Here is a 24139-nt window from a genome sequence, read left to right as displayed (position 1 = left end):
AGAACCCGCACCGCCGTCAGTAGTCCTTGTTTGGGTTCTAGTCTAGTGCTTGCATCCATGTTTTTGTTTTGGGTGGCTTCGTCGGCGTCTCCTCTTCAGTTCCCCAAGAGCCCCAAAGTCTAACCCCCCGAAGCCCCCAGGGGAATGGGGGTACTGCGAGGGTGAAGGGCTGTTGCGGTTGAAATAGAAGTTGTAGAAGTAAGGTTTCTGAACGCGCACAGGTTTTGGGGCTGGGTTGAGGAACACTGTTGGGGGAGGCCGTTGAATCGGTACTGGATAGCGGTAGTGGAATGATGATGGCGGGCGTTGGTAGACGACCCGAGAGCTGGAGGGTCGATGCATTGGCCTCACGTATCCGCGATTATTCGGAGTCCAGCGGTTCCGAGTCGGGGGCCGGGGTGTGGTGGGGAACAACCACACCACTCCTGAAGCTGGCCCGTTGTACTTGGAGCCTACAGACTGGTTAGGGTTGTATGGAGGCTTCTGGAGAGCTCCTGACGTCATGATGGTTCTGTTTATCGCCTGGACATACGGTGTTCTCGCTCCCACTCCTTGTCTGAAAGGGCCGGATCCAGACTGTAGCATACTCTCCCCGGGGAGTAGAGGAGGAAGGAACTTCCCACTGACGAGGGTTACAAAAGGTGCCGCTGGTTTAGTTGTCGTCATCTCTACCGGGGTATTACCCACAAGCCCGATGATTCCGGCCGACGGAAGTTTCACGTCTGTGTTCTGCTCGCTCAGTGTCTGCTGAGTTTGCCGAGCTGCTCCTTTGGCGTCGACGTTTTGAGATGAGATAGGGAATCTGGAATTGGCTTCTGAGATGACAACGGGATGTTTCTGGGCATTCCGCACCTCTTCCAAAACGGTGCCCTGGTTCTTAATGATTTCAGCCAAGGTCGGCCCACCCGAACCAATGGGCCTGGCGATACCTGTCATGCCTGTCGTTCCCGGAGTCTTGGCACCACCCTGACTCTGACCCCCCGGGACGATCCCACTTGTCCCCGCCTGACTTGCCAGAGGGGAAGGGGGCGGATTTGGGAAGCGCAGACTCTGTTGAGCGGGCGTGCCTGGGAAGCTCTTGTAAATCCGTCTTCTATTGAGCGCCTGAAGAGGCCTGAAGTTGTCTGCCATCTTTTTCGGGGCTTTCATCGCCAACCCGTGACCGCTAATAGGGGAGTGGCTTTCGTGGTCTTGTTCGTATAGTGAGCGCAGAGCATTAAGCTGCAACAGAAAAACACAGAGTTTATATATTTGTCATGCAAAGTGAGTGAGTGAGTTGGGTTTAGCGAAATAAAATCGGGACGAACTGAGATTTTAACCCACAATCGTAGGTTCCAAACGTGCCCAAGGGCGGCGATTGGACCACCCATGCAAAGATTTTAACAATGGTGGTATAACGCTGACTTCAAGATTACTTCATTAATATAGCGCGTGTGTTAGTGTGTGTGTGTGTGCGCGCGCGCGCGCGCGCGTGTGTGTGACTGTTTGTACAGCCAGGAATACTGCCAAAGGTTTAACATGTATACCCCACTCAGACACCCCTTAACCCCTTAGTTCCGAACACCAGGCAGCGTAACAACAAGTACTATCTGTTAACGTATTTTTGTATGAAGCAGCCGGGACTCGAAACCCAGAATTTCCGTTCACAGGGCAGACGCTCTATCCATTAAACCAGGGAGGTGGTCTCTCGCGGTGGCGATAAGAGGGAAAAAACACCCACATTTGACCAATAGATACTTGTTGGCGCGAAAGAAAACGTTTAAACCAGATTTCCACATGCCTATCAATTTACTGTTACTTTCGGTTCGCAGAGTTGCGTCCCTTGGGCACACCAGGAACCTTCGATTGTAAACATAAACTTCCGGTTCTCCCCGATTATGTTTCTAGGTTTGTCAGCACCATAACTGTGCTCGTCTGAGACCTGTATCACTTCGGGCCTTCCTTCCAAATCAAGATGAAAAACTCCGTGATATAACTGGAATGCACATCAGAGCGGAGTTAAACCCAGTCCACCCACTAACTACCTTACTTAACAATTAACATGACAAACTGCAGGGAATATCAGAAGAACGGCTGTTACACCAGTTTGACCTGCTTGATAAATGACAATTGTAAGAATGCATCACACACACAGTACGAAGTAGGCGTGCGTGCTCGACTGAACAGGCACGTGGGCGATACCGAGACATGACGTCACATAGGGACCATTGATGTGGCAGGTGATCTACATCAGCCCGGCCTTCTGTGGGTCACCCGACACTCGCGGTTGATGATCCCAGGTCACGTGACACAACACTCACGTGACACAACACTCACGTGACCAGGCACACAGGGAAAGTCCCATTTCTTACGAGAACTGGAACGTTATTTGATCTGAAGTGAGTTATACACGTCTATTTCAGGCCATGAGCCTTGAAGGATTGTGTTTTCCATCGTTTTAGGCAGGTTGTGTGAGTGCGTGTGTGCTTGCATGCGTGTGCGTTTGTGCGTGGGTGTGTATATTGTATCGAGATTGGAGGATTTGGTGGGGATGACGGGTTGATGTGGATGGTAGTGTTTGTGATGGATAAGGATGGATGGCAGTGGCTGTCATGGATGGAGGTGAGGTGAGGTGAAATGGAGTTTAACGTCGCGTCCAAGATTATTGCACTTATATAGCGACGTGCATGCACGTGTGTGTGTTTGTGTGGCTGCTTGTACTAGACTGATGCCGATTTATAGTGCTAGCTCACTGAGATACCATGCCACAGTTTAACATGAATACCCCACTCAGACACAGTCCTTGTTTTAGCCCCTTAATGCCGAGCGCAAGACAGGGTAATAACAAGTACCATCTTTTAAAGTCTTTTGGTATGACGCGGTCGGGGATTGAACCCCGGACCTTCCGCTCTCCGCGCGGACGCTCTACCACTAGGCCACGGAGGCGGTCTGTCATGGATGGAGAGGGATGGTAGTGTTTGTGATGGTTTGGGAGGGATGGTAGTGTTTGTGATGGTTTGGGAGGGATGGTAGTGTTTGTGATGGTTTGGGAGGGATGGTAGTGTTTGTGATGGTTTGGGAGGGATGGTAGTGTTTGTGATGGATGAGCATGGAAGGCAGTGTCTGTCATGGTTGGGGAGTGATGGTGGTGTCCAAGGTGGGCGGAGAGGGACGGTAACACCACAGCTGTGTCTCCCACCTGTCTCTCGGACACAACCTGGACCTCGGTGAACACCGTCCACAGCACGCTCTCGTAGCAGGGTGGAGTGGTCAAGCTGCCCTCATAGCGGTAATAGGAGCTCAGGTCCTTAGGTAGCAAGGCCCGAACTGAGCAGTTGTTGATCACCTCGTAGCTACCTACAAAAGGGTACGAAATATGAGACGTATATAAGGCTTGCCATTCTAAATCCCTCGTGTCATTCCGGGAAAATACGGAAAGGTGCGAATAGTGACGGGAGGTGACAATGTGATAAATCACCTATCCGTGCACATTATTGTTTTGTCATGCATGGAAAGATAGTTTGATGACCTTTCACAATCTCTCGTGTTTGTTTCATTGTTTATTTGTTGATTAACGTAGCCATCATACAATATTCCAGCCATATGACGGCGGTCTGTAAATAATCGACCTGTGAAGATCCGGGGTAGAATAGGTCTTCAGCAACCTATGCTTCTCGAAAGAGGCGACTCGATTATTTACAGACCGCCGTCATGCAGCTGGAACATTGTTGAGTTAACAAAAACAACAACAACAAACAAACACACTGTAAATAATCGAGTCTGGACCAGACAATCCAGAGATTGACATGAGCATCAGTCCACGCAATTGGGATACGATGACATGCAACAACCAAGTCAACGAGCCTGACCACCCGATCCCGTTAGTCGCCTCTTACGACAAGCAGAGTCGCCTGTTACGGCAAGCTTGGTTTCCTGAAAGCCTATTCTACCCAGGATCTTCACGGGTCTCTCTCGTGTCAATCTGGGACAAGGGAAATAATTACTTCGGGTTCTATGACGTACGATATTATGAGTGGCGTCGTGAACGATATTTCAGTTATATCACGCGTGTCGACTGCATGTTGGAAGAAACCAAGATTAACGCGTTCTTGTCTGCGTTCACCAGTATGGGATTCGAACCCATAATTGAAACCTGGTACAGCAAAATGAGGAGCTTGAACCAACTGGGCCACCTTCTAACATCTTAGATGAAGTACAAGAAGAACCGTTGTTATGGTAACGGGGATACATATGTAGTCACAATCACTGTTGCCATACCGTAGTGGACGATGTTTCGCAGTGCAGACATAATCGGCTGTAGACTAGGATTATCCTTTTCCGAGACCTACAAGCAAAACGACTGTATATCATATACATAGATATATTTGTAGCTCAAACTCGGAACTTAACGTTTGGGGATATATACCATCCATTTTACACAACCTGGTCCCATTCCACGAAGCGATCTTAGCACTAAGGCGGTCGTAACTCCCATACCTTAAAACAGACTTGCGACAATCGTAGCGCTGAGATCGCTTTGTGGCACGGGACCCTGGTACAAACATGTATGTTTATGTTTGTATTATTATAGTTCTGGTCGTTTTGCGGTGGAACCAGATTACCTTGAAGAAGACCCCAAGCACTGCTAGTCCGTCTGGATGTTTCATGGCCTCGGACAGGTTCCCGTACTTTTCAGCGTAGTTGACGATGTGCATCTGTAACGACACCAACGGCATATTTGCATTCATATCATGCACAGTACGAGGGCGGATCCAACACTTTTAAAGAGGGAGGGGTCCAAAATATCAAAGTCCTCTCTCATTCAATTTTACTGCCTACAACATACTACATTTGAGTTGGGTGGGGTGGGGTGGGGTGGGGTGGGTGTAGGGTTTGGGGGTTGGGATGGGGATGGGGGTGGTGTTTGGGGGTTGGGATGGCGGTGGGAGTAGGGTCCGGCCCCTTGGGCCCCCATCTGCATCCGCCAGTACATTATTTGAACACATACGCACCTGAGAGTGTATGGTGTGCGTGTGCGTGTGCGTGTGCGTGTGCGTCTGCGTGTGCGTGTCCTGAAGTATGCTTGACATTTTTATGTGATAGTGTTACAGGTGTTCGGGTATACTAAACTGCAAAAGAAAGTACACACCCATGTTTTGTGTCCTACCGGGGCGGTGGGGTAGCCCAGTGGTTAAGGCGTTCGCTTGTCACGCCGAAGACCCGGGTTCGATTCCCGACATGGGTTCAATGTGTGAAGCCCATTTCTGGTGTCCCCCGCCGTGATATTGCTGGAATATTGCTAAAAGCGGCGTAAAACCATACTCACTCACTCACTCACTCACTTGTGTCCTACCACTGGACCACAGAGGCGGTATTAAACCTCAAGGGCTTCTTTGTAGAATTATTTATATTTAACATCATATATATCTATATTCGGGGACTGTAGGCTAATCAATATCTACAAAATCTAAAGCACATACTTCTAGGGGATACTTCATCCCGTTCAAGGCGTGTTCCGACCCCCTGAAGTTGTCTCCGCCCCAGTGGAAGTGGAACTCAGCAGTTCGGTAGTGACCAGCCAGACCGCCGCCATCAACGTAGTAGTCTCCCTTGAGTGCACAACTCGCTGTACCGGAAGTAGAATTAGGGTGAAGGTCATACGTGAACTTTTGATAAGAAACGTAAAAGAGATAACTTAAACTGGGCTCATTTGTGTCTACATATTACACAGACATGCTAGAAGTGAAAAATTAACGAAACAAGAACAGTTTCAACATTTCCGATTTATAAGAGTTAGATGAATTTCTACCTGCGTGTCCATTGTTCGTTATGTTCAAGATTGTGTTGCCTGTCAGCTGACTGTACACGTCAAAATTGTAGAGTTGAAACTTTGGTAGATTTGTATTGTACTCTATAATGTTGTCATCGAAGCTGACAGGCGACTGACGGCGACCCCCGCAGATATCGTAATGCAGAGGCCAAAAGTCAGGACCTGCAGAAAAAAAACACCATAGTGACAGTTCTATTTACAGAGATACATAAAAAGTTATGTTTCAGTGAGTGAGTGAGTTGGGAACCCCAGAAGACCAGGCTGATGTAGAACAGCTGCCACATCAATGATCCCAGTGGCATTATTTGTCTGTGTCGCCCACGTGCCTGATCAATCGAGGATGTACGCCCACTGGATAGAGTGTGGCGTGTTATTCATTGTTAAAATTGTGATTTATCAAGCAGGTGAAACTGGCAGTGCCGTAGCCAGCCGGGATGGGGGTGTGTGTGGTGTGTGTGTGTGTGTGTGTGTGTGTGGGGGGGGGGGGGGGGGGGGGGGGGGTGCAGTTTTATTTGAATCATGAAAATACGAGTTGGAGACAAGTGATACTTGTACAAATATTTGCCACCCCACCCCCCTGTAAAAAAAAAGTTGATTACGGCCTTGATTGGGGTTATATTTGTACTTCTGATTTCCCCTGAGGTTTGCGATTAAGTTTGGTTTAGCGTCTCCTATGATATAATTCAAATACTGTGTTTATAATTTTTGGGGTCAAATCCAAATGTTAAATGGATACATTCTTTTGCCCAGCAGTGTATACGGATCGTAAAAAATGTAGTCTTTTTGTAAAATATGATTCGGTTGTTCCAATCGGTTGTGCGCAACAGTACTTGCGTTTGATTTCAAAACCTTGGTTGATGAATGTCAGCATGTGTTAACATGCCGAGCAATGAGAACCTCTCGTTTGCTTGTGTTATAGCAAAACCAATGGCCGTCTTGTTTCTCCTTTCAGCAACCATTTAATTCTATATATAAGGTTGCATTCTTTTGCGTTTTATTTCGGGTACTGCCCAAAGTTATTTTCAGTTAACTCTGGTTTATTCAGGTTGAATCCTACTTTTTATATTTGAAACGCGCGTAGTGTTATCCCCAAAACACACTCACCGTCCTCTCCAGTGTACGCCCAGTGGTGTTTCAGAACAGGCTTTGGGCTTGGATCTGAAAAACAAAAAAACAACAACATATACCCAGCGTCATTATTTGGGGATCACACAGACAATATTAAAGAGATAAAATGACGCAGTTTCAGCTTCCAAGAGTGTAGTTTAGTTGCATCTAGAATGAACCATTTTATACCCACACTGACTGTTACTTTTATTTCCCCTGCATTGGACGAGCCACTTGTTGCGTTCAGGGGTGTGTTTTGGGTAGTCACCTACAATCTTGCACGGTTCATTGTTTTTGATAGTCATTGTCCATTTTTCCAGTTTCATAAAAGCATCCAATCTGTGTGACATAGGCATAAACAACATGTTCTTCAACTGATAATCGACCCGTGAAGATCCGGAGTGAAAAGGTCTTCAACAACCAGTGCTTGTCGTGAGAGGCGACTAACGGGATCGAGTGGTAAGTGTTGCTGACCTGGTTGATGCATGTCATCGTATCTCAAGTGTGTGGATGGATGCTCATGATGTCAATCACTGGATTGACTAGTCCAGATTCGATTATTTACAGACCGCCGTCATATAGCTGAGATATTGCTGAGTGCGGCGTTAAACAACAAACAAACAAGCAGGCAAACAAACAAACAACTGATAATCACATTGTCAACATACTCAGACCTATTTCCGCTTTTTGGCATATGTTCATGTTTGACGCATTACATACTTAGGGGTGAGGTGAAATCGGGTTTAAAGTCGGGTTCAAAATTATTGCACTTATATAGCGACGTGCATGCACGTGTGTGTGGCTCGTTATACTAGCCAGGACTGATGCCGATTTTATAGTGCGAGGCCGCTGAGATACCATGCCGCAGTTTAACATGAATACCCCACTCAGACACAGTATACTGACTCCGAGCCGACCAGTCCTTGTTTTTAGCCCCTAATGCCGGGCGTCAGGCTGGGTAACAAGTACCATCGTTTAACGTCTTTAGTCTTGACACGGTCGGGGATCGAACTCCCGACCTTCCGCTCCCCGAGCAGACGCTCTATCCGCTAAGCCACGGACACCATACATACCTAATGAAGCTGAGTATATTTAAGTTACCCTTCTTTGAAAACCAATGTTATAATTTTTTTTTTATAATACAAAAATGACGATAAGAAACCCGACATGCTCCTAAAACACTATGTGTTTCATAAAACATATTGACTGTATTTCAAAAATATGGTTACATGATGAAATTCATCTGGATTTCGCCCAAATATTAACTCTTTTAAATTCCAAAGCGCAATTTCCATAAATCTTTGGGCGCGTTTCAGTTGTCTGGCATGCGCCGTGACCTGAGGTCACAGATACAGTTAGGGGTCAAGTATTACAGCAACCTTGTATGCTGTAACCACACAACTGTCTACACCAATATAACATGCGCCCTAACGCCATGGAGGAAACGTAGCACAGGGTTTTCGAAATGAGAAAAAAAATGACATTTTGACCGACAAAAATAAATCCAAGGTTGGGCTGAACACGTCTCAGTGTCTTAAGAAAGATTATATATGAGCGAGCGCAGGATTACTGTTGTCATACACCATAGCCCACTTGTGTGGTCCCTACTGCTCCCAACAGCTTAAAGGCCTACGTCCCCTATAAATACTGGACCTCTCCTAAAAGTGGCGGTAACAATCTTGACTCCAAGCCTTTGAAATGCTACAACACTTGGATTGCTCTTTATAATTTTATTAATAGTTCAAAGGCATATCTATGCTCAATTTCACTCCATTTAATCCAGGGAGTTCCGAGAGTAAATCGGCCATAAATTCGGTTTTCAAATAACAATCGTGAAGAGATATTTTGGAAAGAAAGCGAAATTTCTCAAGAAATTAAAACTTCTGACGTTTGACGAGTCCATCTGTGAAGGTCGTAAGGGGATACGGGTGCAGCCGAGGACTGTAAACACAGTCGGGTGGAGGAAGGGTGTGTAGAAAGATGGTTATCTGGGGTCATTACCGCTGTTATCACAGGTTTTTCGGTATAAGTGAGTGAGTGAGTGAGTATGGTTTTACACCGCCTTTAGCAATATTCCAGCAATATCACGGCGGGGACACCAGAAATGGACTTCACACATTGAACCCATGTCGGGAATCGAACCCGGGTCTTCGGCGTGACGGGCGAACGCTTTAACCACTAGGCTACCCGACCGCCGCTCGGTATAAGCGTATTACCCTAAGTGAAAGAAATGTTGGTAAAGAGACAAAACACATGTTTATTCTTACAAAATACTTTAAAACAGTAAGAATATATATATACATATATTGCACTTATACAGCGACGTTGATGCAAGTGTGTGTCTGGCTGCTTGTACTAGTCCCGACTTAAGGCGGTTTTATAGTTTTAGTCTACTGAGATATCCTGTTACAGTTTAAACATGGATATCCCACTCACCCGCAGCCTACTGAGCTAACCAGTCCTTGTTTCATCCCTAATGCCGAGCACTAGACAGAGTAAAAATAAGTACCATAATTATAGGTGATAATATAGACCTACCTAAGGATTTCTTAGTATTGAAATTCTGTAACAGATTCAGCGAGAAATAGTATAAAGAATTATGTTTTATTTATTTGTTTTTTTAATTTTGGTCTTCGGATCTTGTCACCAGTATAGGCCTACCTAACTCTATGGCAACACTATAAGCATATAGCTAAAGTTCCCATATATAGGGCAATAGAGTGACACCTCCTAATTGATGGACTTACTAAACCTTCTTGTTCTATATCGCGGTCTTATGACCACCTAATGTGACATGTAACGACGGTCCACGCCGTTAAAGGGACATAAGCAGGACAGGTGATTCCTTAGTGTTGTTGTCTATGTGTATATCCTCGAGGAAACAGTTAGTTGGCTGAGAATAGACCGACTGAAGTGGGTAAAGTTTAACCTCAGAACAAGATGAAAGAAGCAGACTTTCTCGACATGCATACTAATGAAGGCAGGAATAGCCTTGTCTGTTATTCTCATCACATGGATGGAGAAACTTACAAATATGTCTACATGGCGAGGATCGGCCCGATGTGTGCTTAAAATACAGATATATCCTGCAAAACTGGAAATATAGAGCTATTCAAGATCTTTATATATCCTACAAAACTGGAATTATTGAAGTATGCCAGATCCTAATATATCCTTCAAAACGGGAAATATTGAAGTATGCAAGTTTAAGAATATATCCCGCAAAACTGGAAATATAGAGCTATGCAAGATCATAAATATATCCTACAAAACTGGAAATATAGAACTATACAAGATTACAAATATATTCCGCAAAGTTGAACAAAATTGAACATTAAAAGATTACGAATATATCCTGTTGAGTTCGACAAAATATTACTACCCACGTTTACGAATATATCCGTTTAAAGAAGTACGCAATGTGTTTGAAGTAAACTAAGTAATGACAGGTGTACATGTCTTCATATATTCACGTATCTGCTTAGTTGATGACACACCACGCATCCACTATCGAGTTGCTCGCCACGAATGGCTGCAAAACTGTTGATATGGTTTAAGTACAGTAAACTAGGGTTATAACGAACTCAAAGGGACCACTAATTTTAGTTCGTAATAACCGTAGTTCGTTATATGCATATACATGTATACAGCATATATTCATTAAAAGGCCGGGACTAAAAATAAGTTCGTTATATCGGTCAGTTCGTTATAAGCGTGTCCGTTATAAACGTAGTTTACTATATAACTCTCTACGAATTAAACTCTCGTAACCTGTGTTTATGGTCTGATTGTGTGCATCTTCCCGAGGCAAGGGAGTTAACTGACTATAAAAGTCTTGTTTCCACCCTTGCCGAACTAGGCTGGTATTATTGAGTTACATTTTGGCTGGACTAACGAGTCTATGCATAGTCCAATCACAATCACGCAACGAAATCGAAATCCGGTTCGTAAACTGTTGTGCACATTTCGGTCGATTGCAGTATGTACAAAGCAGGCGCACCGCCAACTCGGTGTCAACAGACATTTTCAAAAAAATTCCATGTTTTTAATCAAGGTGCTCATATGATTTGATGCACTTTGCGATGTAAGACCCGTTTTATCACAATATAGATTTTGATTATCGATCAGATCGTCTTGACTGGGCGCCGCCATTTTACTTGAAGAAAATGCAAGTGATAAGAGAGGTGGAATCTGATTGGTCCATAGGAGAGGCATAAAAGGGACATAACTCGTAATAGCCACTGATGGCGCTACGGTCGAGCCCAGGAATTACAGCTTAGTTCAGCAAGGGTGGAAACTGGACTTTTAAAGTCAGTTAACTCTCTTGCCTCGGGAAGATGGCGGGTGTGAGTGAATGAGTATGGTTTTGCGTCTGTATCAATATCATAGACATATTACGGGGACACCAGAAATGTGTGTCACTTTGTACCCATGTTGAGATTCGAACCTGGTTTTCGGCATGACCAGCCAACGCTGTAACCACTAGGCTACCCCACGGCTCCTCCATGCATATACGTTCAACAACATCAGCGTCTGGAGTTGGGATTTGTTTTTGTTACCATCTGAATCCCATCCTATTGCCAACGGGCAAAATAACACTTCGCTCAGTAGGCGACCCTGCCACATACTTGTAATTGACAGCAATGGCTTAGACCGCATAGAACACGCCATCTACAGGCACATCAAACGTTGCAGTGACGGTGACAAATGATGGGGATGCTGTTCTGATGTTGCCCAGTTTAAGATGCTGCTAAAACTGTGTTACAACTGCAAGTTCAACGCTTCCTTAATTTAGAGGAGTAATCGTTCTCGTCCTGTTGTTTGGCACAATGTTTCAGCGTCAATGCACAGAGGACGGGGATATCCTGTGGACCTGGATGCCATGACCAATCATGACCAATCATGACCAATCATGGCGCCGCTGTACTGCCCATCAGACGGACAGTTTCCATCTCTGTGGCTCAGTGTTTGTTTGTTTGTTTGTTTGTTGTTTGACGCCGCTCTCAGCAACATTCCAGCTATAATGACAGCGGTCTGCAAATGATCTAGTCTGGGCCAGATAATCCAATGATTGATATTACGAGCATCGATCTACGTAATTGGGATACGATGACACGCATCAACCACGTCAGCGAGTCTGACCACCTGATCCCGTTAGTCGCCTCCTACGACAAGCATAGTTGCCTTTTACGACATGCATGGGTTGCCAAAGTCCTATTCTAACCGTGTCGTGGCTCAGTGGCAACAAACGCTTTCGAATCATACTGAAAAGGACCTTTGGTTACACATCTTTTCATCGTTTGAACATTTGATGTTGATAACAGAACGAGTATTTAAAACTTCAAAGCCTCTTTAGATAATTTATCACCGAGTTAAAATAGAAGTGTCATTGTATCTACTAGAAGAATCGGGTAGCTTAGTGGTTAAAGCATTTTCTCGTCACGCCGAAGGCCTGTGTTCGATTCTCTACATGGGCACAGTGTATGAAGCCCATTTCTGGTGTCCACCGCCGTGATATTGCTGGAACATTGCTAAAAGTGGTGTAAAACCAAACTCAATCAATCAATCAATCAATAAAGCGTCTGCCGGAGAGCAAAAGCTAGGTGGTTAGATCCCTGGCTGCCTCCTACTTGTTGTTACCCTGCCTGATGCTCGGTATTAAGGGATAAAACAAAGACTGACCAGCTTGGAGTCAGCATACCGTGTGTGCGGCATGGTATTTCAGTGGGGAAGCACAAGTAAACAACCAAGTGCAATAATCGGTAACGAGGCCCCATGTTGCTTCACCCCAGCTTCTGATGTCGCCCTGACATGGCCACATGTTGTTGTGACTAACGTAAATTGTGGCTTGAAGAGAACTCAACTCACTGCACCAAGAATATCGATATAGAGTCACTGAAGGCACCTGCCTTTCATCACTTAACTCATCAAGAATACCTAAACATATTACAAAAAATATCTAAAGATTATATTGCAAAGATCATATTCATCGTTACTTACTTTTCCATTTGCATTTTACAATAAAACCTGCCTTGGTACCCAAACCGCGTGAGTAGGCATTAATGTCAAATCGAGGCAAGACATCATAATAAACATATATGAAGAACCTCCAGAATATCGATAGGCGCCTTGAAACTCAATATTCACTGCTCAAGAATGGTCGGTGGACTTTTTTTTACTGCAAACAATCAATCAACAAACTCATACTTAGAATACCACTGTTTCCACTGCTACCGATATTGTCAGCGATCAATTTGTAAGTGAAAATAAGTTTCAAACCTGTTGCTTTTGGGTCGAAATAGTATCCATACATAAGTGACATAAACTTGAATATTCCGGACACCAACATCGTGGGGAATTGACCAACGAAGGTTGGATCTCCTGTATGACTGACCAGTTCTACTGCAGCTATACTGTCCGCCCAAGGTATTAACACGGTGCTCCAACAGAATTCTTAGATATACCTGTTATTGCAATTTGGCACGCCCCCTTCCCCTTGAGATTTAACATTCTACATGCCCAACACATTTAACCCTTTACCAGCGCCTTTAAGTTATCGGTTTGGAACATGCACCTGGGTTTTTAATGTAAACTGCAAAAAGGGTTAATGTCATGGCACCAAACTGACATGTCCTTGGAGGTAGTATTAATCTTCGCTAAAAAATGCCAGGAATTAACTTTGGAAAGGCGGCTTTGAGAATGTTGTTTTCTTATAATCCTGTGTTTTTGTCATTGATGCCCCATGCTGAACGTGGTGCCCCCCTTAATTGACGATGTTATCTTGGATGACCTAAAATACTAATCTAACACACGTATCTAAAAATAGAAGATTACGACATCAAAACCATGAACAATAACGCCTCATTAAGTTTTTAGACATTGAGAACGACCCCCATGAACCTTATTACATTCCCTGGGGCAATATGTTGAAGTACGTACACTTTACCCTTACACGACATTAGGGATGCGATCTAAGATGGCAGGGCAAATAAACTTTACCTCTCAGTTGTTTTATCTCATGTTTGATTAATTGAAAGTATCTAATGTAGGCAATATTGTATCCAAAAATGAACTTACTGGCCCTTAGTCAGCACTCAAAGAATACTTCTACCTGGTTTTAGTTTTTATATGATTTGATTTAAAACCTTTAAAAATTAAAAATAATGAGCATGATACACAACTGTTGATGGGGTTTTAAGGCATTTGTGACCCACCATGAGATAAGGGACCCTGTGCGTGGAAAATCTCATTTTGACTTCTTATGTTTTAAATCTTTAGAATTTTAAGACCACCAAAACATTCATAAGCTTTTATTCATATTTATTAGAGAGATAAATAACATCAAACATTTGGACTCACATTTCAGATTTATAACTGTCTATGTAATGATTGCAGTTTTTAGAAATAATGTCACATTTCATGAAAGTAGACATGTATGCTGAAATGGTTTGAGATTAGGTTTTCTCTTACATTACGAACTAGCGAGAGAAATATATGATATAATGTACAGTTCGAACACATGGCAATTTACGGAAGTAAGTTGACGTCAAACGTCTTCTTTATGACGTCATTATGACGTCACAATTGTATCCTGGCACCCATGAAGTCCCCTTTCGCCTAGTGGGTCACAATTACCTTTTGAAAATTAGTAAATGTGCTTTATTTCGGCACATCTTTATAACATTTCAAACATGGTAGGGGTCATGCAAATTCATTTCTTACCCGAGCCTTTATTGAACCAATTTCTTTTTATACAACATTACCCAGCCACAGATTCCTTTTTTCAAACTGTTTCAGAAATAAATGACAGTTTAATAGACATAATCAGATGTAACAACAATTCTTTCAATTTTCAATTACATAACAAACAAACTAGGTATATTTTCTTTTGACCCTGAGTTTACACACGGAAAGATGCACCTATAGAGTTGTGACCGTGTCTGGTTCAAGACATTCAGACTTGAGTCTTGGAGAAGTCATTGCCGTCTTCGTTCAGAGGTGAGGGCAACTGCTGGTTCTTACATGGCCATTGTATAATAATTGCTTTTAAGACATTTGCTATGTCAAAATGTAACAGACAAAACATGACACTCCTGTTCACCACACGCAACTATGAACCTCCCTTAACCTAATTTGCATATTTCTTTAACTCCCCTAAAACTGATATTTCACTGATACTAATGCAAATGTTTGGCGTTTAGTAGATGGTAGTATTCTAGTAATGCTACATTTTTATGTCAGGGAACATTTTTGTGTGTAATACAAAGACATTCTAAGGGATTCCAACATGCAATACCTCAATTTGTATTTTAAATTTACAATTTCTTGTAAAGGTGTTGATTAATTTGAGTGATGTATTTTGACTTTTACATGATTTATTTGACATATTCAGAACAATGTTCTTTTAAGATGACATCATAACATTTTAAAACCTGCATCTTGAGCTTGTTTAACTTATTATTTATGTGTTTTAAAATATAAATATCTAATTCGGGATAATTAATTCCGTTCACAAAAGCCTGCCTAAAGGTCACTGACTAGGATAGGATAAGGTCTTAAATAAAGCTTTTGACACACCTCCCTCGTTATGGAGCGGTATGTCGTTTTCCAGTCACAAAGCTTGACATAAATTCAAGACACTTTTATTAAACTGATGACACTACCTGGTGTGACTGCTGGTTCATCTTTATGTGGCGGATTCGTTTTAACTATCGGCGTTGTAATTTAATGTAACTTAATCCTGTGTTTTATCCTTTGGCTTAGGGTTACATATCATACAAAACTCCCATTTAAAACTTTGAAGGATAAGAAAATATTCCTAATGTTCAAGAACCTTCTTATAACTTGAAAATATTAAAGGGACGGAGTAAGTAATCAGTGTGCCATGTGTGTGTGGTATAACATTACAACATTACACCTCCTTACTAGATGAGGTGAGGTGAAATGGGGCATAGCGTCGCGTAAAACAAGAAAGACCACCACCAACAACAACAACAACAACTTACTCAGGACGTGCATACGTGTGTGTATGTGTGGTGTGTGCATGTGTGTGTGTGTGGCGTGTATGTTTGTGTGTGTGTGGCATGTATGTTTGTGTGTGTGTGTGTGTGTCATTGTTTTATCCCCTTCATTTGGAGCACCAGGCAAGGAAACAACAAGTACCACCTTTTAACTTCTTTTGTTATGAAGGGGCTCTCTCATAGGCTTCCGATCTCTCACAAACATCTTGTGTATTCTTCCCCGGGAGCTGAGAATGAATTTGCACACTGATTCCTTATACTGTTAAGAACCTTGAGCGTATGCAATTGGTGTTTGAATATTTATCAGCAAAATAGGATCACGACAGATATATGGAATGTCTTCTGTTGTCTTGGTTTGTGATGTACATACTTTTCCTCTTGCTTTAAAATATGCTCTTATGTACCACCATAATACAAAGAGGTGAGCGTATCCTGCCCCACCAGTGGCACCCGTCACAAACACATGCAAAGGCAAATCAAGTGTTCACCTACAAAAACAGGAAGATATGATACGAGTCAAAATAGGAAATTTCATCCAACATAATTTTTTTCACTGATGCGTCAAACGTGGAAATGTCCCCCACGCGTCTGCCATAAAACGTTTTGAAAGCAAATTTAACACTTTATGCAGTTCAGAAGCTTATTAAAAGAGTCTACCCCTTATTGTGAATAAATCTGAAAGCGAAATGACAAAGACTGCTTTAATTTATAATACGTTATTGTGCGAAATTACTACACAAGCCTAAAAAAATAAACATTATATAAACTCCTTTGACTTTAATTTAAAATTTAAATCCCTTAATAGAATATATAGCTGTTGGGTCAACTTTGTGCAACACCAAATGTAGTCATTGTACGTTTAAACAGATATGCGTGTCACTCAATGGAATAACTGTTCGGGGACCCCCCTTGCATTAATTAGTTTCATTTTCGTTCTTGAAACATGACACCGTGTAATTAAGTAGTCTGGTTTTGCTCCGAAAACGTCCAGCACAGATTAGAATGCCACATATACAGGATGCCATACTGGCTGACTGAGCGAGAGATGCAGCCATCCCGACTGTGTCAACTTGACCATCTGGTTTGACCTTTTACTCCCGTATGATTACGACCGGAATCCACGCGTTTATTGTTAATAATAACCTTCAATGTAACGTGAAATAATTTAGACATTGTTGGGGTTGGGGTAGGCGTTGGGATGTGCTGTGGCTTCTAGGGGAAAATGATTGTTTTTGGCTTTCAAAAGCTTTTATTGTAGACCAGTGGAGGAAATTAATTTGACGCATCAGTGACAAAAAATGCTGTCCGATGCAATTTCCTATTTTGACTTGTACAATACGTTCCCGTGTTTTGCCGGGTGAACAATTGACTTGCCATTGCATGTGTTTGTGACATTTGATTTGCTGGGGGTTGTGTTTGAGATGGGAGAGCACATAAACTGAGGGGCAAAAGAAAGTATACCGAATTTTTTAATTTTTTTGTATGTCATGGACAATTGAAAGGACTCTTGTTAATTTTATTATGTCTATTTAAATATCACTCACTGCTGCAACAGTTTGTAAAAACTAATCTGTGGCTTGGTATTTTTACGGAAATATATAATGGTTCAATGAACACTGGGATAAGAAATTAATTTGCAACCACATGTTTAAAATATTGTAAATCTGTGCCCCAAAAAACAAATTTATGATTAAGATGTCTAACATACACATCAGCAGTTTAAATTTTTATTTAATTTAAAAAAAACAGTTCCAAGTCAAATAATATGTTTTAAAATAAAACCACCTAGAAGTATACTTTAAGTGCTGACTAAGCGCCAATACAGTTAATTTCTTAGAGTGAGTTGGGTTTAACGCCGCTTTTACCATTATTCCAGTAATATCACGGCGTGTCAGCTCTTTTGGGAGGAAAGACCGAAGTGATGAAGGGCTCGGACGTTTACCACTTTGGTGAAACCAACGAGCACGAGTATGGTGCTGTCAAACCTAGAAACATAATCGGGGCGAATCGGGATTTGAACCCACAATCAAAGGGTTCTGGTGTGCCCAAGGGACGCAACTCTGCACACCGAATCGCGGCGCCTTAAACGATTGGGCCACCCGTGCCCCCAAATTTCTTTGATATAATATCGCTAACCTAACATGTTTTCAATTGAAAATCAAACAAATGATGAAATCAGCTGCGAGGTATTATTTCTTGTTTTCCCCAATTAAGATATTAGTCGAAAAATGCTGATCTCAACCATGAAAGCAAATGATGCTTAAACAAAGACATTTACCTTGAGATGTTTAGTATTTCAGTAGGAGGTTATTTTCGTAACGTGTTTTCTCAAGGCAAGACGTTTTTTCGCAATGTGATTTTTTTGCAGACAAGATGTTTCTCATGTATTGTGTAACACTTTCACACAGTCGAGTTTCTGTGAGCCTTCGTGGTTAATGCTGGGTGCACACTACTGCATTATTATTCTGTTGCCCCTCTTTAAATTTAATTAAATTACAGAGTCGCGTCTAGACATCCTTACATCATCCCCCTTCAATACCCTACCATCACAGTCAGCTACAATGACAGACTGTCATGTCGGGGACATGAGTGTGGATGTGAGATTCACAAAATATTCCAAGGGACTGGCAATTTATTATATGTGGGACGGTGGTGTGTGTGTGTGTGTGTGTGTGTGTGTGTGTGTGTGTGTGTGTGCGTGCGTGTGTGTGTGAAAGCCATTTTTAAAATTTGAACATTATTTTGGGGTACTAGTCATTTATTATAGGGAGGAATGTATTTGGTAGGGAAGGGGAGGATGGCGCATGTTTGTTTGTTGTTTGTTTGCGGTCTGTAAATAATCGAGTCTGGACCACAAAATCCAGTGATTGACATCATGAATATCAATCCACGCAATTGGGATACGATGACATGCATCAACCAAGTCAGCCAGCCTGACCATCCGATCCCGTTAGTCGCCTCTTACGATAAGCATTGTCGCCTGTTACGGCAAGCATGGGTTCTAACCCGGAATTAATGTCCATGTTCGTAAATATAACCGGATACATTTGTAATAAATAATAGCAAGCCCATAACACAACCTTGTCTGATACAGTTGCATAAATAGCACTCACTGGCTAGATGGCTATAAACGGGTCGGCTGTACCGCCTGACCTGCTTGACCACTGTCCAGGGTTAGGGCGACCCAGGTGTACAAGGTCATACGTCATATGGTCACGTGCTACTGACCGCTTGACATATTCACACTACGACCTTGAGTATATGACAGAGCACCGGTTGATAGGCAAACATTTGAAAAAAGAAAACGAACGAAATTTCAAGAAGAGAAAAAATGGTACAAACGGTACAATGCGAAATTATTTAAATTAGTGAATATAATTTTGGCTAATTACAAAAATTATGATTTGATTAAATAACAAAACGAATATAATTTCAAGAAGAGAAAAATGGTACAAACGGTAAAATGCGAAATTGTCTATGATAGTGAATATCATTTTTGCTGGTGACAATGAGTATGGTAATGATTATGATTATCGTTATATATGATACATTCCATTTTTCAGAATGGAAAATTAGATATTATGAGTTATTGAAGTTTTTGTGTATATTTATTTAGCTGTTTTCTTATTTTCTTCACCTAGAATGTGAATAACGCCACTGTATGAGACACTACTGACAAAACAGATGACAGTTGGGAGTGATAAACCCTCAAAGATTTGCATGTGGAGGTAATAGACGTCGGAAACACATCCTTAAAAAGCCTCAAGTAGGCTACTGACTGACTCATCTCACAATAGGATGTAACATTAATAGCGGTACAATCCGGAACAGCCCTGACAGCTTGGAAACCCTATGCATGTCACAACAGAAGTATTTCTGTGTCGTCACTGTAGACAGACAGCCACGCGTTCCACAGCTCCTAGGGCGGGTAGCCTAGTGGTTAAAGCGTTCGCTCGTCAAGCCGAAGGCCCGGGTTCGATTCCCGACATGGGTAGAATGTGCGAACCCATTTCCGGCGCCACTACAATGATATTGCTGGAGTATTGCTAAAGAGCGGAGTAAAATCCAACTCACTCACTCTACAGTTCCATTATGGATGGCAGCTCAATAGGGGTATCTTAGTCTGTCTTACAGACCCTGATACAAATATATATCAAACATAGCCCATGCAAGTCTATAATGTTTGGCAAGTCTAGATCACTGAGGTATCAGGCTGAAAATAAAGAGAGTCACTGGGCTCCTTTTTATTATATTTTTATAAGATAACTGAACTGTGTTTTTTTGTACGATATGTTCATTTCATAGACTAGATGTTAGTCTAGGGTTATCTATATTTGTATCTTTGTCACAAGAATAGAAATGACAGAGAGAAATATAACAACATTCACTCACATTGTCATAACATAAGCTCATCACGATATGGCTGAAATATTGCCGTTGTGACGTAAAGCATATACTCACTCACTCACTCATAACATAAGCGTGAAATAGAAAAGATCTAAGAATTCTTACATTGTACTCTAATCCAACAACTATGAGAATCTTACAATGACTGAATATTATTTTATACCGCTGTTATCAATATTTCAGCAATATTAAGGCGGTCGGTGTGTGTGTGTGGGTGTGTGTGTGTGTGTGTTGTAGTAGTGGTGGTGGTGGTGAGGGGTGGCACACAGTGTACCCATATGGGGAATCGATTCGAACACCCCTCTTCGGCGTGACAAGCGAACGCTTTAACCACTACCCCACCCGTATTCACAGCTTACCATACTAACACCATCATGTTGTGTTAAAATGTGTCGCCACATTCTGATTTGCTTTTTGTTTGTTGTTTAACGCCGCACTCAGCAACATTTCAGCGAAATGGACCAGACAATCCAGTGATTGACCACAGGAGTACCGACCCACGCAACTGGGATACGATGACACGCAGTCAACCAAGTCAGCATGCCTGACCACACGATCCTTGTTGACGCCTCTCGCGACAAACATGGGTTGCAGGGGACCAATTCGAACCCGAAATGACAACGGTTGGTCAGTCTGACGGTCGGAATTGAAACAAACGAACGCGTTATCCGTTAGACTACCCTGCCGTCCCCATAATGTTAGCACATTCTACAGGTTGAAATAACGTAGGGATCTCGTATAAATACCAGTAAAACCCCCAAAACAGCTCCTGCCGTAAGATCATCCCACCTAGCCACTTTGGAAACTACTACAAACAAGCACGAATGCTGATTGTGAACCTAAGCATCGTTTGTCGTACGAGGTAACGAACTATGAAGAGAAATAAACACATAAACTGGAAGCTTAAAAAACAACTCTGATTTGTTTTCGAAATAACATCAATAACAATAAGCTTCTATTAATTATATTAATAAAATTCTAAAAACATATAAATTTGAAGTAAATAGGTAAAACAAATTATTCCCAGAACGATTATCTTTGTTATCTGGGATGAAGATGCTGAACAAGCATATGCGCCTAGTGCAACTGATATAGGTGCAACCAATAGAATGAACACATCTAGAGCTACTTTGTTGAATGCTGCAAGTTTCAAAAATATATATAACTAAACGTTTTTAATTACTTTTGCAAGATATTGGTATTTATCTGATGCCCTTTCCATAAATTTAATAACATGTTTCAAAGAGATATTAGATAATTAATATATAATATATTGTTGCGATTGTTGTTGAAGGATGTGTTTTATGCTTGGGTTTTTGTCATGATAAATATACCAAAAATATTTAAAAGAGATTTTTTGAAAAGTGTATATAAAGGAAAAAATAAACTCACCTTTCAACCTAAACTTCTCGTTCAAAAGTGAGACGAGAAATAGAAGGGATACTTTAACCATGGTTATCCTTCCACTGGACCACTCAGCATACCCAGGACCGCGTCCGTTCTCCTGTACCCCTTTCCTCGGTGTGTGATCCCTCCTCTGCAGCAAGCCCCTTATGACGGATTTCGGTACCCCCGATCAAAGTTGCCATACATTCGCGTCTCCATGCCGCTCCATCAACACACGTCAACGTAGATTCAAGCACCTGTCACTCAGAGCGCAGTCCATCCTCAGACAGGTAAATAAATACAGTGAACAGGAGGCGTTGGAGAATGGAATGCTCCAAGACGAAAGCGGTGTTGTTTTTATGTTATTTCCTTATCATAGCTGCGATTAAACTTCTTGTCACACTTCTTTTTAAAAAAAAATTAAAAAATTGTTGAGTGATATGTTTGGAGGCAGAATTTGCTTTTATGACGATGTCCTTATATAAAGGTAGGAGTATTACTGGGCGAGGTGATGGGAAAATAATACGTATTTTTAATGCAACTTCTTAGTGGCGGATGGACAGGTCGAGCAGCAGGACATACTTAGCCTTGGTGGCATCAAGTATTTAAAGTGATCCATTCATATAATTCTTTACCTCTATTTCGCCCTTCAAGCTCAAAGGAATCTGTTTCGGCAGAAATCGAGAGTGATTATTCTCTTGCGTTGACGTTTTGGATCATATTACTGTTCTACTCCATGCTTCTGTATTGTCGATCGTGCTCTTTGAAGTACCTGCAGGTGGCATGCAAAGTTTAACAAATAGTTCATAAGTGTTGATGTTGAAAGAGACCGCCTCCGTGGTCTAGTGGATAGAGCGTCCGCCTGGAGTGCGGAGGGTCGGGGGTTCGATCCTCGGCCGCTTCATACCATTAGACGTTAAAAGATGGCGCTTGTTGTTACTCTGCCTGCCACGGGGCATTAGTCCGGACAAGTACAAAAGGACACACACACACACACACACACACACACACGTGCATGCACGTCGCTATATAAGTGCAAGAATCTTGAACGCGACGTTAAACCCCTTTTCATCACAATCGTCACTTTTCAATGCACTTAGAGAAGTTCTCACTGTTGTAATTGGTTATGAAAGAAAAATATAATGCGTGAAAATGCGCGTGTGTGATAGTTAATGCGTGATAATGCATGTGATAGTTCATGCGAAATATTGTGTGTATGATAGTTAATGCGTGATATTGTGTGTGTGATAGTTCATGTGTGATCAAGTCAGTGTGATAATTAATGCGTGATATTGTGTGTGTGTGTGTGTGTGTGTGTGTGTGTGTGTGTGTGTTATTGACAGTGAATGCTAATGATAAATTGTTGTGTGATTGCATGTGTGAAAGGTCATGAATGATATGATGTGTGAGAGGTGTGTAATAAACACATACATACACATTTCCACAGTCACAACACGTGCATCAGCAGATCTTATAAGAGTATTACCTATTCATCTATGTGATGATCCATCTCAAATCGTTCTTTATTCCAGAACGTTCCAATCCGTATTACCAGTTCCCAAAGCCTAATTGCTCCTTAAATACATTAGAAATCCCGTATGACTGTTTTTATGTCATCAATCATGCAAGGTATGGATGCACTTTTTTATATCGAAATAAAAATAAATAAACGTCAACGGCAGAGGCGGAAGGTGCCAATGCCTACGTCATCATACCAGTAGCTGGCATTGCACCTTTGGCATTACATTTGAGCGATAAGCTTGTTGTGGGGCTTATTTACGAACTTGGGGCAGTTTTAATCTACATAGTTGCGGCGTGAGTCATACTTGTCGTTATTCTGTCACCTAAAGCATAAAAAACATTACATAAACAACTTCAATGATAAGTTTATTTTGACAGGTATCGCAGTGCATGACAGCTCTTGTCAGATATAGGCATTCCATAAGTGTCGTCCCCATGACATATTTCCTTAAAATAAGGAATAATAGACGACTTGTCGTCTCATGAAATGTTTGCTATAGCGTACGGAATCGTAATTATATTCTATAGCATACGGACACATTGATATATTATCCTCTTTTGATGAATGTCACATGGCATGCGGAATCGTAGATATATTGTTCCCTCTTGATGAATGTCATATGGCATACGGAATCGTAGATATATTGTTCCCTCTTGATGAATGCCATCTGGCATACGGAATCGTAGATATATTGTTACCTCTTGATGAATGCCATCTGGCATACAGAATCGTAGATATATTGTTCCCTCTTGATGAATGCCATCTGGCATACGGAATCGTAGATATATTGTTCCCTTTTGATGAATGTCACATGGCATACGGAATCGTAGATATATTGTTCCCTCTTGATGAATGCCATCTGGCATATGGAATCGTAGATATATTGTT

The 24139-nt window shown here is 42.0% G+C and overlaps 1 protein-coding gene across 1 annotated transcript; it reads right to left on the bottom strand.

The window, feature by feature from the left end:
* Nucleotides 1-42: 42 nt before the first annotated feature.
* On the bottom strand, nt 43-13265 carry LOC139455778 (uncharacterized). The gene is made up of 8 exons (XM_071237321.1): nt 13196-13265; nt 6914-6967; nt 5789-5971; nt 5460-5605; nt 4602-4694; nt 4258-4324; nt 3179-3336; nt 43-1221 (listed from the first exon to the last, which is right to left on the bottom strand). The coding sequence occupies exons 1-8, from the start codon at nt 13263-13265 to the stop codon at nt 43-45; spliced, it is 1950 nt and encodes a 649-aa protein (XP_071093422.1).
* Between the last annotated feature and the right edge of the window lie 10874 nt (nt 13266-24139).

This window comes from Haliotis cracherodii, unplaced genomic scaffold (genome assembly GCF_022045235.1).
Source record: "Haliotis cracherodii isolate W230 unplaced genomic scaffold, xgHalCrac1.p SCAF_11, whole genome shotgun sequence".
Classification (NCBI taxonomy): Eukaryota; Metazoa; Mollusca; class Gastropoda; order Lepetellida; family Haliotidae; genus Haliotis; species Haliotis cracherodii.
This window is presented reverse-complemented; position numbering and strand designations above follow the sequence as displayed.

Bases quoted from the DNA above. Each gene is read 5' to 3' on its own strand.
- LOC139455778 (XM_071237321.1), bottom strand. From the start codon at position 13,265: ATGTTGGTGTCCGGAATATTCAAGTTTATGTCACTTATGTATGGATAC. The intron at 4,325-4,601 runs GTAATCTGGTTC...TTTTGCTTGTAG, and splicing joins TGCTTGGGGTCTTCTTCAAG to GTCTCGGAAAAGGATAATCC. The intron at 3,337-4,257 runs GTATGGCAACAG...ACCCTTTTGTAG, and splicing joins GCGAAACATCGTCCACTACG to GTAGCTACGAGGTGATCAAC.